We start from the raw sequence: 15,729 nt of genomic DNA on the forward strand, positions 1-15,729 counted from the left end.
AAGTATCTTTCGCATCCTGGTACACCATGCCCCTACTGTTCCCAGTGCTCTCACTGACCAGGGCTACAACTGGGCCATAGACAGCCCAGCCAAGGCACTTAGGCAGTCAAGCTTCAAGACATGGGCACAGAAAGTCCGTTTTCTGGCATCACAATCCCCCTCTCAAGCAGCTGCCTCAACATCTCCCAACACATTCGGGCTCCATAGCACAGGGTTATTACTGAAGGGGGGGCTTAAACAGACGGGCGGACAAGACAACAGAGCAGGCAGGCAGAGGCCAACAGTCTGGATTTTATTGTCACCCTGTGTTTGGCTGGGTGCAGAAATGCCCTCCCCACTGCCAGTCCCCACTGGCCTCCTGGGGGGCACAGGCAGCAGATGTTCTGGGTTGCTTGTAGCTGCTGCTCTGGGCCTCAGGCAGGCTGGCGAAAGGAGCACAGTGGGGCTCACCCTCCAACATGAAGTACAAAGGCTTAATTCACAGTCAGACTTCACCAGGAGGAAGAGCTGGTCAGGGCTGAAGGCACTGAGGGAGGAGCAGACCCAAGGCCTGGTCTTTCTCCTGAAAATCTAGCCAGCACGACACAATGCGCACTGCCAGGTCTGGGTTAGTGCATGGACGGGGCAGGATGGGAGGGCCTGCTCACTGGTAGAACTTCTTGCTGGGGGTGTTTGCATGGTCGAGGAGCAGCTGGCATGGGGTAAACTGTATTCCGTAGGCAGACTCATACTTCCGGAGCCGGTCCACTACCTTCTGCGCACCGTACAGATCCACAAAGCGGAAGGGCCCTGAGCAGAGACAGGACATTAGCGAAAGGGACATAACAAGCACAAAGATAAAGGAAGTCAGGCTCCCAGCCTTCACACTGACCTCCGAGACAAGGGGGAAAGCCAAGCCCAAACACTGCTCCGATGTCTCCCTCCGCAGGTGTGGCCAGGATCCCTTCCTGTAGGCACAGGACTGCCTCATTCACGAACCTCAATATCACACGGTATTGGATGTCTTCGTCAGAGGAACTGAGGAAAAGAAGGAGCAGAAGGAACATTTAGCTAGGGAAAGAATGGGAGGAGCTGGAGTGTAGATGTGGGGTGCGGGGGAGTCTTAAGGAGTCCAGCGGCCAGGATGGACCACGCCATCCTGAAAGATGACGCAGTCTTTCTCTTGGAAAAGGGGGTGAGACTTTCTCTAACTGATGTGAAAATGAGCACCCAAAATGGCCTGACACAGAAGTTTCATTCACCATTACCTGACAGATGAGCAATAGCAGTGTGTTCCCAAACTAACAAAGAGCAAGGGTGTGTGTGTGGGGGGGCTGCACAACCCATCTTCCATCTTCACAGGCAAGGCTTGTAGCCGGGCGGTGGTGGCGCACGACTTTAGTCCCAGCACTCGGGAGGCAGAGGCAGGCGGATCTCTGAGTCCGAGGCCAGCATGGACTAGAGACAGAGTTCCAGGACAGCCAGTGCTACACAGAGAAACCCTATCTCAAAAAACCAACACAAACACAGGCAAGGCTTGCCCTAGGCCTGGCCAGTTCTCACCTGGACACCTAAGCTGCGGGCGAATGCAGGGAGTTTAGCTGTAGCGTTTTGCCAGCTTTGGGTCATAAAGAGAACAGAAAAGGGGTCCCGGAGCTGTGAGCTACCAGAGAAACATCGTTTCTGAGCTACAATCACTCCAGTTGACTTACACCTCGGGCTTGGCAGCCAGTCTCAGGCTCGCCAGGATGCCGTCCATTTCCGAGTTCAGGCTCTTATTCTTTGACCCCTCCTGATAGATGTAGAAGCCCTTCCCAGACTTGCGACCTGAGAGAAGAAAGAGACTGCTCATTGTTGTCCCTCCCCCCAGTTGAGAACTCATGTCCGCTGGGTGCTGGAAGCTTCTAGCACTCTGCTGCACCCCTCAGCGCCTGCGTCCAGCCAACTGAGCCGTTTAGTCCTGGTGGCTGGCAGAGAAGAGAAGTGCCTGGTGCATGGACATCTGAATCTGAACAAGCGAGTCCACCCTCCATCCCTGGACTTTAGTGTCCAAACAGGAGGTGATTTACTGCAGCCTTAATGCTATGTTCTGAATGGGAAGCCTGAGCTCCCTACACATGGCCAGGGCACAAGGTCAAGCCTGGATACAGAACTTGCTCCGATAGTGTCAGATCTTGGCAGGAGGAATATGCTGATCTATCTGGCATACATAGCAGAGTTCTGTAAGCCTCACTCCGTCTTTCCCCCTGATCTACACACCCAGCCTAAGGCATTTCTTATGTCCAGGGCTCTGTGTTTAGGAAACCCTCCTCCCCGCTCTCTGCTCACACAGCTGCTCAGAACTCAGTAACTAACAGTGTTACTCATGTCTCGTGGCTACTCACCCAAGAAGCCCTTGGAGACCATCTGCTTCAGCAGTTCTACGTTGCCACCTCCGAACCGCTCCCCAAAGGCTTTGCCCAGGTCTTCTGCTACATGCTGGGCTACGTCCACACCTACTTCGTCTGCCAGGGTGGCAGCACCCACAGGAAAGCCAAAGCCTGTGGTCAAGGTGTCCAGCTTTTTAGGGTCAACTCCTTCCTAAATAGGAAGTAAAGCAGGGGCCTCAGAGCACAGCTACCTCATCCCCCCATTGGAGGGCTGCCTGTAATAATCCATGGACACAGCCTAGTGCGAAACCCACTTCTTTCTTAGACGTCACCTGGCCAGGTCCAGAACCAGTGCTTCACCCCGAAGGCACAAGAGGAAACCCTGACGCTTTCCCACACTCTTTAAGACAGCTGAGATGACCAGGTTACTCGGTTCTTGCTCGTGATTCTGAATCTCGGGACTGAAGAGATGCCATAGCTGCCAGGACTGAGAATGCTGGCATTCCAAGGCTAAGGATGTGCCCAGTGAAGAGGATCCTCCTTGCCATGAAATGATCTGGATGGCTATGGAAGGGTGTGTGGGTGTGTGCGTGTGTGTGTGTGGATACAGTGGTAGTCAGGCCAAGCAGGCTCCGGTCTGAAGGTCCTCACCCCAGGGATAGACACAGTGTGTCTGAGCATTCTGGGCAGTCTTTGGCTCCTGCAGTGGTCAGGGAGCTAAGAGAGCGGTGTTAACATTCTGCCTATTGGGCAGTCTCAGCCCCAAGATTTCCTGTTTCAGTGTGGGGAGGAGGGCACAAAAGGGCCTCCAGGGAAAAGCAGTGGTGTATTCTGGGCAAGCCTATCCCTTATCTGAACATTTTCAGCTTGGAGAACAGGGTGAAAGATCCGACGAGGTCTCAAACATTCCACAGAACAATACCCACCTGAAGGATTCGCATGACTTCAGACATCATGGGAGCAAGACACCTGGTGGTGTAGAAGCCAGGTCCATCCTGCCAAGGGAGAGGAAGAGAGCTCACAGATGGTCCTGCTCTGCTTCAACTACCCCTGTCCACACCCAGTCTCCCTTTCCCAGTTTCAGCTGACTTACTCTCCCCAGAATGCTCAGTGTTAAGCTGGAGAGGAAGCTGTCCTGAACAGTCTGGGTTGCATGTAACCTTTGGGGTCTGGAATCACTAGTGAGGACCTGTCAGAGCCTAGATCCACTGTACCTACCCCACTTCGGCCGGACAGTCAATACTCCTGTCCATTTCAGAGGCAGCCCAGTGGTCAGGGTTCTAGAGGCTGCACTTCCCCCAGAACAGCCATCACAGTTACGGGGGCCCAGGAAATCTGCTGCTGCTTCCGGGCCTCACCTTCACCACAATGATGACTTTGCCCTGCTTGAGACCCACAGCCACGGCAGAGGCTGTGGTGTCCTTGGAGGTTTTGTCCGTCGTGATGATTTCTAGAAGCTGCATCTTGTCCACGGGAGAGAAGTAGTGCATGCCAATCACCTGGTGAGGGAGCACACCAACAGATTACCAGTGTGGACGGGAGAACCCAACTGTGCCTGGCTCGCTAGGGAGACACTGGAGAGAAAGGTCTGTGGCCAGGAATACTGCTGTCTAGTCCAGAGGCTTGGGTCTGTGGTCTCATAACCAGCTGCTCTCTTTCCCTGAGCCTTCTGCTACCCGCAGCCCGCCTCTATCATGTCCATCACATCACCCTGACCCTGCTGTGTGCTGGGAAAGCTGACTGTTGTTCACTCATCCACACTGCGTGAGGAGGAAGACACAGGCTTGTGTGGTTTGGAGACAAACCTAGTATTAGCAATGCTGGCTGTTTAGAGATTTTTAAAAATATTTATTTATTTTTTGTTTTTTATATTTATTATGTATACAATGTTATATTTATTATATATTATATTTATTTTATTATGTATACAATATTATATTTATTTATTATGTATACAATATTCTGAATGCCTGTAGGCCAAAAGAGGGCACCAGACCTCATTACAGATGGTTGTGAGCCACCATGTGGTTGCCGGGAATTGAACTCAGGACTTTTGGAAGAGCAGGCAATGCTCTTAACCACTGAGCCATCTCTTCAGCCCATGTTTTGTTTTGTTTTGTTTTGTATTTCTTGTCTCTCTGGCTGATCAGTTGAAGCCACTATTGTGAAGGGAGGAATTTCGCCTTTCCCAGCCTAAGCAGTTACACACTGCACCATAGCTAAACTGCATACTGCTTTTTGGTTTAGGGCCTATCCTCTAACACCTAATTCTAAGTTAAAGGAAGTCGAATAGTTTAAACTTGAAAAACTGCTACCATGGGGGACGCACAGCAGCCACCCAGTGTACTCAGCTGTAGTAATCCATCGATTCCTACACCTGTGGATCATGCCGTTCAGTCTTTGGGAACCGCCCCCATCCATCCCACAGTCTATACTGGTTCTTTCCCGGCTTGTATTCTGAAGCAGTCAGACATCTGAGGGCTTTCTGTCCACATTACCTTCTCAGGTCTTTTGCTGACAGAAGCAATCTGATTGATTGGCAGAGCAGATGTGTTGCTGGCAAAGATACAGTGCTCTGGAGTCACCTGCAAGAGGGAAATGCGTTAGCATCTGCTAGGCAGGCCTAGGATGGCAGTCCACAGCACAGCCGAGACACCCGGGCCCGGTCTACTCCCTCATCTGTACTGGCTTACAACACAGACAGAACTCATCTAGACACCACAAGTCACCCAGAAGCTCTTCTTAACTGAGTTGTCCTCTAGTGATGGCCTATCCTGCCCTAGAGACTACATCTCAGCACTTGGTAAACACGATGCCTTAGATGAGCGCCAAAACGATGACTTGAATTAAGTTTCACTAAGGCGGGGCATGGGTGCCAACCCCTCTGGTTATCTGGATGTGCTCGAGTCTGGAAGGGTACAATATTCCCTAGCCCTGCTCACCTTTAACAAGCCAGAAAGTGTACAGCACTTCACTCTGTGTCAGTGAAGAGCTGTGTCCACTGTAACTATTCCTGCAGCACACAAATACCATCGACTGTTGGCTGCATTAGGCTGTCTCGGCATTGTCCCTAACACAACGTTCAGCATTATGTCTACCATCTCAACGTATTCACGTTTTCTGACACTTGAATGCAAAATATGAAAGGCATCTCTGTTAAATTTGCACAAATCTGAAGAAAAAAAAGGCCTAGCAGTGGAGGTCACACCTTTAATCATAATACTCAGGAGGAAGAAGCAGGCAGATCTCTGTGAGTTTGAGGCCAGCCTGGTCTACAAAGCGAGTTCCAGGACAGCCAGACCTACATGGAGAAACCCTTACTCGGTGAAAATCTTTTTTTCCACAAATCTGGCATAGACAGAATGCAAACACTAGACTGAAGGTTGAAGATTTAACACACCCAAAAGCTGAGTACAAAATGTTAATTATGACAGATAAAGGTGAATCATTAAAGTAAATCAGAACAAAACCAAAAAACCTCCAAGAATTGTACAGGCATTAGATGAACAAAACAAGGCTTGTGATGAAGATCCTGCATCTTTGTTTTTTGTTTGTTTGTAGCCTGGGCTGGCCTCAAACTCACAGGGAGCTGCCTGCCTCTGCCTCCCAAATGCCAGGATTAAGGGTGTGTGACACCATCATCAGGCTGAGACTATGATTTTAATCAAGCAGAGTGGAATTTGAGTTGGCAGAGTGGCGTGCCTGTGAAAGTAAACACAGTCACTTAGCTGTTAGCATGGTATCAAAGCTGAGGGAAAAGTCCTCTTGGGGCTAGAGATGTCCCAGTAGGTAGGGTGCTCGCCTAGCATGCATGAAGGCTGGACTGGGTCCCCAGCACCACATAAATTGGGCACAGTGTTGTAGGCCCATAATCCTAGCACTTGGGAAACAGAGGTGGGGGATCTGAAATTCAAGGCCATCCTTGGTTACGTGGTGAGTTCAGGGCCAGCCTGGGGTCGGTCGGTCGGTCGGTATGTCTGTCTATCTATCTATCTTCTACTCTAGGAAGACCATATCATTTTCTCCAGAGATGGCTGGCAACAACCTCGTTGCTCCCTGGTCATGCATGCCTTTCTTCCCATGCAGAAGGAGTCTATTTCCCATGCTCTGAATGAGGGCTGGCTGTGACTGATTCTTAACAACAGAAGCATGGCTACTGGTCTCAGGTCTCACTGCAGTTCTGCAGAAACCACTTTGGCTCTTGGAGAACCTTATTGTAGAGAAGTTCTAGCCATGGGAGAAGGGAGGCCATGGGGTAGGCACTGGGCACCCAACCAGTTTTTCAAATGACTGCACTTCCACCAGCTGACTGACTGCACTCCCACCAGCTGACTGCACTCCCACCAGCTGACTGACTGCACTCCCACCAGCTGACTGCACTCCCACCAGCTGACTGCACTCCCACCAGCTGACTGACTGCACTCCCACCAGCTGACTGCACTCCCACCAGCTGACTGCACTCCCACCAGCCGACTGCACTCCCACCAGCCGACTGCACTCCCACCAGCTGACTGCACTCCCCCCAGCCGACTGCACTCCCCCCAGCCGACTGCACTCCCACCAGCCGACTGCACTCCCACCAGCTGACTGCACTCCCCCCAGCCGACTGCACTCCCACCAGCTGACTGCACTCCCACCAGCTGACTGCACTCCCACCAGCTGACTGCACTCCCACCAGCTGACTGACTGCACTCCCACCAGCTGACTGCACTCCCACCAGCTGACTGACTGCACTCCCCCCAGCCGACTGCACTCCCACCAGCTGACTGACTGCACTCCCACCAGCTGACTGCACTCCCACCAGCTGACTGACTGCACTCCCCCCAGCCGACTGCACTCCCACCAGCTGACTGACTGCACTCCCACCAGCTGACTGACTGCACTCCCACCAGCTGACTGCACTCCCACCAGCTGACTGCACTCCCACCAGCTGACTGCACTCCCACCAGCTGACTGACTGCACTCCCACCAGCTGACTGCACTCCCACCAGCTGACTGCACTCCCACCAGCTGACTGCACTCCCACCAGCTGACTGACTGCACTCCCACCAGCTGACTGACTGCACTCCCACCAGCTGACTGACTGCACTCCCACCAGCTGACTGACTGCACTCCCCCCAGCCGACTGCACTCCCACCAGCTGACTGACTGCACTCCCATAGCTGACTGCACTCCCACCAGCTGACTGACTGCACTCCCACCAGCTGACTGCACTCCCACCAGCTGACTGCACTCCCACCAGCTGACTGACTGCACTCCCACCAGCTGACTGACTGCACTCCCACCAGCTGACTGACTGCACTCCCACCAGCTGACTGCACTCCCACCAGCTGACTGACTGCACTCCCACCAGCTGACTGACTGCACTCCCACCAGCTGACTGACTGCACTCCCACCAGCTGACTGACTGCACTCCCACCAGCTGACTGCACTCCCACCAGCTGACTGCACTCCCACCAGCTGACTGCACTCCCACCAGCTGACTGCACTCCCACCAGCTGACTGACTGCACTCCCACCAGCTGACTGACTGCACTCCCACCAGCTGACTGACTGCACTCCCACCAGCTGACTGACTGCACTCCCACCAGCTGACTGACTGCACTCCCACCAGCTGACTGCACTCCCCCCAGCCGACTGCACTCCCACCAGCTGACTGCACTCCCACCAGCTGACTGCACTCCCACCAGCTGACTGCACTCCCACCAGCTGACTGACTGCACTCCCACCAGCTGACTGCACTCCCACCAGCTGACTGCACTCCCACCAGCTGACTGCACTCCCACCAGCTGACTGACTGCACTCCCACCAGCTGACTGACTGCACTCCCACCAGCTGACTGCACTCCCACCAGCTGACTGCACTCCCACCAGCTGACTGCACTCCCACCAGCTGACTGACTGCACTCCCACCAGCTGACTGACTGCACTCCCACCAGCTGACTGACTGCACTCCCCCCAGCCGACTGCACTCCCACCAGCTGACTGACTGCACTCCCATAGCTGACTGCACTCCCACCAGCTGACTGCACTCCCACCAGCTGACTGACTGCACTCCCACCAGCTGACTGCACTCCCACCAGCTGACTGACTGCACTCCCACCAGCTGACTGACTGCACTCCCACCAGCTGACTGACTGCACTCCCACCAGCTGACTGCACTCCCACCAGCTGACTGACTGCACTCCCACCAGCTGACTGACTGCACTCCCACCAGCTGACTGACTGCACTCCCACCAGCTGACTGACTGCACTCCCACCAGCTGACTGCACTCCCACCAGCTGACTGCACTCCCACCAGCTGACTGCACTCCCACCAGCTGACTGCACTCCCACCAGCTGACTGACTGCACTCCCACCAGCTGACTGACTGCACTCCCACCAGCTGACTGACTGCACTCCCACCAGCTGACTGACTGCACTCCCACCAGCTGACTGACTGCACTCCCACCAGCTGACTGCACTCCCACCAGCTGACTGCACTCCCACCAGCCGACTGACTGCACTCCCACCAGCTGACTGACTGCACTCCCACCAGCTGACTGACTGCACTCCCACCAGCTGACTGACTGCACTCCCACCAGCTGACTGACTGCACTCCCACCAGCTGACTGCACTCCCACCAGCTGACTGACTGCACTCCCACCAGCTGACTGACTGCACTCCCACCAGCTGACTGACTGCACTCCCACCAGCTGACTGCACTCCCACCAGCTGACTGACTGCACTCCCACCAGCTGACTGACTGCACTCCCACCAGCTGACTGACTGCACTCCCACCAGCTGACTGACTGCACTCCCACCAGCTGACTGCACTCCCACCAGCTGACTGACTGCACTCCCACCAGCTGACTGCACTCCCACCAGCTGACTGACTGCACTCCCACCAGCTGACTGACTGCACTCCCACCAGCCGACTGCACTCCCACCAGCTGACTGACTGCACTCCCACCAGCTGACTGACTGCACTCCCACCAGCTGACTGACTGCACTCCCACCAGCTGACTGCACTCCCACCAGCTGACTGACTGCACTCCCACCAGCTGACTGACTGCACTCCCACCAGCTGACTGACTGCACTCCCACCAGCTGACTGCACTCCCACAAGTGACACCAGCCCTGAAATGGTGTTTAAGGAACTGTCTCTACAGAACCTGGTCACACTGCAGAAGTACGAGAACGAGTTGTTCTAGAGATGTTCTTTGACAATGTGTACAGTAATGATGGAAACAGTAGGACAGGGAAGCATCTAGAAACTGTCTCGAGAAGAATGTCAGGAACCAGCTTAGTTCTATGGCGGGTAAGAGACAACCACTTGAACCACCAGTAGACTCAGCTTTGAAATTTTCTTAAAACCAGGTGTGAGGATGGACTTTTTTTTTTTAAGATTTATTTATGCATGTATGTGTACTATCTGCACGTACACCTGCACACCAGAAGAGGGCACTGGATCCCATTATGAATGACTGCTTCACCACAGTTCACAGCCATGGCCACCAGCATTGCCAACTCAGTACTGTTCACTTCCTAGGCTAGTCTCGCTGTGGTCTTTCTTATGCTTGGATTACAGCCATTTCTCCTTTCCTAGACTTTTCTTTCTACCACCCACAACAAATACATACCTTGTTCACATCCTATTTTTTTTGTTTTTTGAGACAGGGTTTCTCTGTAGCTTTGGAACCTGTCCTAGAACTAGCTTTTGTAGACCAGGCTGACCTCGAACTCACAGAGATCCACCTGCCTCTGCCTCCCCAGTGCTGGGATTAAAGGCGTGTGCCACCACCGGCATGCGCCACCACCGGGCATGTCATCCCATCTTGAGAATAGGCTATTAGACAGCCCCCACCTTGCCGCCTGTGGCAGATGAGAGAGCTAGCCTCATCTTAAGAGTGGGAAAATTGTCCCTGCCCTTCACTAGCTGTAGCACTCAGAAGAGGGTCCTTGCACCTCACCTGGGTAGCACAGTAGAGCTGGGCCCGATGGTGTAGGTGTGGGAGAGGTAAGGTTAAGAGCAGAAGACTGACCCCACCCCTTGCTCACTGCTGCAAGAGGTGTACTAGCAGGGCAGTGCTGGAGAGCGCACCCCGGTGGTGAAGTGGGACAGCTGGTGGGCTGACCAACACTGCAACTTCCCAGGCCCAGAACCAGGGTTATATGTTGGCTCACCCCAACATCCACCCTATCTCTGATCTGCTGGAGCACATGAAGGGGCCGGTCCTGCAGATACAAAGCTGCATGACCTCCGTGACACAGGGCCACAACAGGATATCTAAGAGTCCAGCCTCAACAGTGTAGCAGAAACCAGAGGCCTCGAACCGGACCAATGCCTTTTTGCAATGAACGCTTACAAGTAAAGATATTTAGATAAAAGGGTTTTCTGTGTGACTCACTGTGTTCACTACAGCTTCCATGACAAGACTGCTTTTTCCTCCCCGCCCCTTTCTTTTTCTCCTAAATTTTATTTTATTCTTTTTTGTGTGTGTGTGTGGGGGAGGTCGCAAGGGCAGAGGGAGGATACAAAGGGATGGGGAAATAAATGGGATCAAGATGCATGAAGTGAAAGACACAAAGAATAATTTAAAAGTTAAAAAAAAAAAAGATTGAGCTAATTAGGACACTCAGGGGCAGGACCAAAGGAGCACCACCACAGAAGAGCATCCAAAACTATCTGGAGAAAGCGTCCTTAGTCCCCATTGGAACCTTTCTCTCTCCTACCTGAGTAAGGTTAACAAGCCCTGTGCTTAGAACAGGGTACTTCATTTTCTTCCCTCAGGATTTAGACCTGAGCTTCCTCATGTACACTGTGTGTGTGCACTCACATAAAAACTTACACTTGGGGCCGGCAAGACCTCAGTGGGTAAAGGCAAAGCACCTGCCTCAATTTGACCTCTGGGTCCCACATGGTAGAGGAGAGAAACAGTTCCCACAAGCTACCCCGACTCCACACATGGGCTATGGCACGTGTCCCCTCCCAATACAGCCCTGCCTCAAGTGTCCTCGGGGAGTCAAGGGTGAGGAGCCCTTACTTACGCCTTCTACTTCCTTCAACACTTTGTGCTTAACAGCGAGGTCCTCAAAAACAGCCTCGATCACCATGTCGGCCTTCTCAAAACCCTTGTAATCGAGCTGCCCAATCAAGTTGCTGAAGATGAAATCCCTTTCGAATGATGTTAGGGCTTTCTTCTTCACTTTGTCATTCAATCTAAAAAGAACACATTCTTAGAGTGGAAGAATAGGAGACTGGAGGCCACACAGTTGCTATGTGTGTTCAGGAACTCTGAGGTTACATCATTATTCCCATTTTGAGGAGGTTGAGTTGCTCAGAGATACTGGGGTTAAATGGTTATTAAGGAGGGAGGTTATTACCATTTGAAGTCAAGTTGGACCCCAGGCACACAGTCTTTCTACCGTAAAGTATCTCTATACAGCCAATGTTCAAGCTACACAATCCTCTTAGGAAACACAAATACCCTCACTCAGCAAAAAGTCCCAAGCAGGATGGTCTAGTACAGCCAGCTCATCCATCATGCTTGTGCAGAACACTGGGCTGAAGCAACCTCCGTTTGGCTGAGCTGACGCCACTTCCTCCGAACAAGACTGGTGGCATGTACGCGAGAAGGGACTGCACAGGGAGAAGGACAGCCACCCTCTGTTATTTTAAAACTCTTGTTTAACCGTTATTTGGATTTTCTGTAGATGGGTGTATTGCCTGCAGACAGCAGGCCTCTGTCAGCACTCACAGGCTCACAGGCAAGGGCTCAGCACATATTCACTCACACCTCCCCTCAGCCCTCTCAGAAGAGCGTGCAGGCTCTGGGATTCACTCCACTGGCAACTACATGCAAACCTCAGCCAAGTCAGACACCCGAGAATTACTAGTTTCACACCGAAGGATAAGTAAATGACATTTAAAATATCTACAACACTGAAAGGCCTATCATATTTATAAGAAAAAGAGTTGCAAGAATAATTAGTATTTCTAAACAACAAAGGAAACTTTGGTAAAACGATAGAGCATGGGGCTCATGTTCAGGAAAAAGGAATCTGTGATGAAAAACAAAAGAGTAAGCCGACCGCCCTGCTTCCTGCAGACTTACCCTTTGAACACCTGCTGCTGTCCCCGGCCCAGCCCCGTCATTGTGGTGTCTTTAAGCAGAGTTTTGAGTCCCTTGTCCACAGAGACCTGGGCGATTCCAGCTCCCATCAGCCCTGCACCGAGGATGGCTAGATGCCTGGAAGGAGATGATCAAATGATTCTGGTGAGCATCTCAGGCGTTTTAGTAGTTGAGGAACACCATCCATTCTGTCCCCTAACAAACCAGCCACACCGGGCACAAGTCTAACAGGTTTTGATGATTTCTATCTACAGAAAATTTCTGATTTTTTGGTTTTGTTTTTTGAGACAGGGTTTCTCTGTAGCTTTGGAGCTTCTCCTGGAACTAGCTCTGTAGACCAGGCTAGCCTCAAACTCACAAAGATCCTCCCGCCTCTGCCTCCCAAGTGCTGGGATTAAAGGCGTGCGCCACCACCATCTGCTTAATTTTTTATTTTTAAAGACAAACGTAAAACTCACTGAGTGTAAAGAACTGGTCTTTCTGTAAAGGTAGAACTCCACCACCTTTCAGCTGTGCTCGAAGCTCACAGAAAACCAGGTCTAATCTTGCAGAGATCTGTCTGCAGACTAATCTGTCAGTGTCTTCTTAGTGACGTTAACTTTTTTGTCATTCTCCCTTCTCCCAAAATCTATGGCCCTGAAGCCACAATACTTCAGGCTCCTTACTAGTAGATTTTAGGTTTTTGCTTTTTTGTTTGTTTTGAGAGAGGGTCTTAGTAGCCTAGGTTGGAGAGGGTCTTAGTAGCCTAGGTTGGCCTTGAACTCTTCCTGAAGAGGATGACCTTGAACTTCTGATCCTCCAGCCTTCACCTCCCAAGTTCAGGGATAAAAGTAGCACATCACCATACTTGGTTTGTATGGTACTGGGAACTGAACTCCTGTACGCCCCGTAGGTATTTACTCACCGAGCTGAGTTACAGCTCCAGCAGTGGACCTTTGGTTTGGGAAGTAAGACCTACACCAGACCACTAGAAAATCATTATGAAATAAGAGAGTTCTATAGGGGCTGGAGAGATGGCTCAGTGGTTAAGAGCACTGGCTGCTCTTCCAGAAGACCCAGGTTTATTTCCCAGGGCAGAAAAGGCTGAGGACAAATCTAGTTCTGTGGATGCTTGATACCTACACACTTGGTGCAAAGCAAATGCACAGGCTTTCTAGGCAGGGCAGCTTACTGAACATTCTTCTGTGGTGCTCCAAATTTATTCTTCTTGCACAGGACCTGGCCATTATAAAGTCCCATCAGTGCCTTCGATTCTTTGGTCAGCGCAAGCTCTCCGAATTTCTGAAAGGTAAAGGGAAGAAAGAAAGGTGGAACTTCAGGTCTAGTAATGGGGATGCCTTCAGTTCATTCTCTGCAGAGAAGAGGCAACACCCCATGCCTCAGTTCCACAGGCATCTCAGTGAACCAGGGTGCAGCTTCAGCTTCCCTGCCACTGGTGTTCTCTTTATTGTCTATCCCCCTCTGGAGCACTTCTAACTTTGAAGGAGGTCTGCCTGCCTATCTATCTATCTATCTATCTATCTATCTATCTATCTATCTATCTATCTATCTATCTATCTATCTAATCTATTTTTGGTTTTTTGAGACAGGGTACTCTTGTGTAGCCCTGGCTGTCCCTGGAACTTGCTTTGTAGAACAGGCTGAACCTTGAACTCACAGAGATCCTCCTGTTTCTGCCTCCCAAGTGCTGGGATTAAAGGTGTGCGCCAGTACACCCAGCTTTGAAAGAAGTTTTTACTATAACTGAACCCTCAGATTCTTTACAGCAGAGGAGTGGTAACTTTTGCCAATGATCTAGCCAGTGGTTCTCAACCTTCCTAACACTGTGACCCTTTAATACAGTTCCTCATGTTTTGCTGATCCCCAACCATAAAATTATTGTTGTTGCTACTTCATAATTGTAATTCTGTTACTGTTATGAAGTCTAATGCAAATATCTGATATGACAGATTCAATGCAATGCCCAGCAAAATTCTTCAAAGATCTTGAAAGAACGGTACTAAACTTCATATGGAAAAGCAAAAAACCCAGAATAGCCAAAACAATCTTGTATAATAAAAGAACTTTTGGATGCGTCACAATCCCTGACTTCAAACTCTACTACAGAGCTACAGTACTGAAAACAGTCTGGTATTGGCATAAGAACAGACAGGAGGACCAATGAAACTGAATAGAAGACCCAGATATCAATCCACACATCTTCGAACACCTGATTTTTGACAAGAAAGCAAAAATGTTCATAGCAGCTTTGTTTATCATAGCCAGAACCTGGAAACAACCTAAATGTCCCTCAGCTGAAGAATGGATAAGGAAAATGTGGTACATTTACACAATGGAGTACTACACAGCAGAAAAAAATAATGACAGCTTGAATTTTGCAGGAAAACGAATGGAGCTACAAACATTATTTTCAGTAAAGTAACCCAAACCCAGAAAGACAATTATCACACGTACTCACTCATAGGTGGTTTTTAAACATAAAGCAAAGAAAGCCAGCCCACAAATCACAATCCCAGAGAACTCAGACAACACTGCGGACACTAAGAGAGACTAACATAGATCTAATCTACATAGGAAGTAGAAAAAGACAAGATTTCCTGAGTAAATTGGGAGCATGAGGACCTTGGCAGTGGGCTGAAAGGGGGAAGGGAGAGGCAGGGAGGGGAGCAGAGAAAAACGTAGAGCTCAGTAAATATCAATAAAAAAAAATATCTGATATGTACAACCCACAGGTTGAGAACCACTTGTCTAGAGTCTCAGGCCCAAATGGATCTTCACCACTGCCTGCAGTAACCCACTAGAGTGGAAGTCTAAAAGGTCCAGATGTTAAGGTCACACGCCTCACGGCAGAACTTGAGTGCCCACTGTGGTTCTCTGCACTGCAGCAGACGGTCTAGCACCATGCCCACTGCTATTTTAAAGTGTCCTAACAGTAAGAACGAGTCCCTTTGTAGTGGTTCCCGGAATAAAGGTTGGAATCTGGGTTTGATACAGTAGGGTGTGCACCATGATCTTGCCATTCCCTACTGTCATGCTTTCTTCACTCTTCAATGGGAAAATGGATGTCTAGTTCACAACATTGTCATGGGGATTAATGAGAATACTAACAAAATGACTAGACTCTCAACGCTAGCTATCGTCAACACTGCTAGCACACACTGGTGAAATTATAGGGTTACAAATAGTCAAGAAAGAAACTCTCTAATAATATTGCTTCCATACATAACAACATGAAATAATGGCTCACAGAATAAATTTTTTTAAACTT

At 50.6% G+C, this 15,729-nt stretch overlaps 1 protein-coding gene across 1 annotated transcript in view; it reads right to left on the bottom strand.

The window, feature by feature from the left end:
- Positions 1 to 271: 271 nt before the first annotated feature.
- Positions 272 to 15,729, bottom strand: part of Hadha (hydroxyacyl-CoA dehydrogenase trifunctional multienzyme complex subunit alpha) — a 42,644-nt gene continuing 27,186 nt past the window's right edge. Inside the window, exons 11-20 of the mRNA XM_075955082.1 lie at positions 13,633 to 13,742; positions 12,444 to 12,578; positions 11,377 to 11,548; positions 4,847 to 4,933; positions 3,707 to 3,847; positions 3,275 to 3,343; positions 2,364 to 2,559; positions 1,692 to 1,806; positions 872 to 1,017; positions 272 to 789 (exon numbers count right to left, since the gene is read on the bottom strand). Coding sequence (XP_075811197.1) covers positions 644 to 789; positions 872 to 1,017; positions 1,692 to 1,806; positions 2,364 to 2,559; positions 3,275 to 3,343; positions 3,707 to 3,847; positions 4,847 to 4,933; positions 11,377 to 11,548; positions 12,444 to 12,578; positions 13,633 to 13,742 — 1,317 coding nt within the window. The 3' untranslated portion in view covers positions 272 to 643. The remainder of the gene's footprint in view (positions 790 to 871; positions 1,018 to 1,691; positions 1,807 to 2,363; positions 2,560 to 3,274; positions 3,344 to 3,706; positions 3,848 to 4,846; positions 4,934 to 11,376; positions 11,549 to 12,443; positions 12,579 to 13,632; positions 13,743 to 15,729) is intronic.

This window comes from Microtus pennsylvanicus, chromosome 21, assembly GCF_037038515.1.
Source record: "Microtus pennsylvanicus isolate mMicPen1 chromosome 21, mMicPen1.hap1, whole genome shotgun sequence".
NCBI lineage: Eukaryota > Metazoa > Chordata > Mammalia > Rodentia > Cricetidae > Microtus > Microtus pennsylvanicus.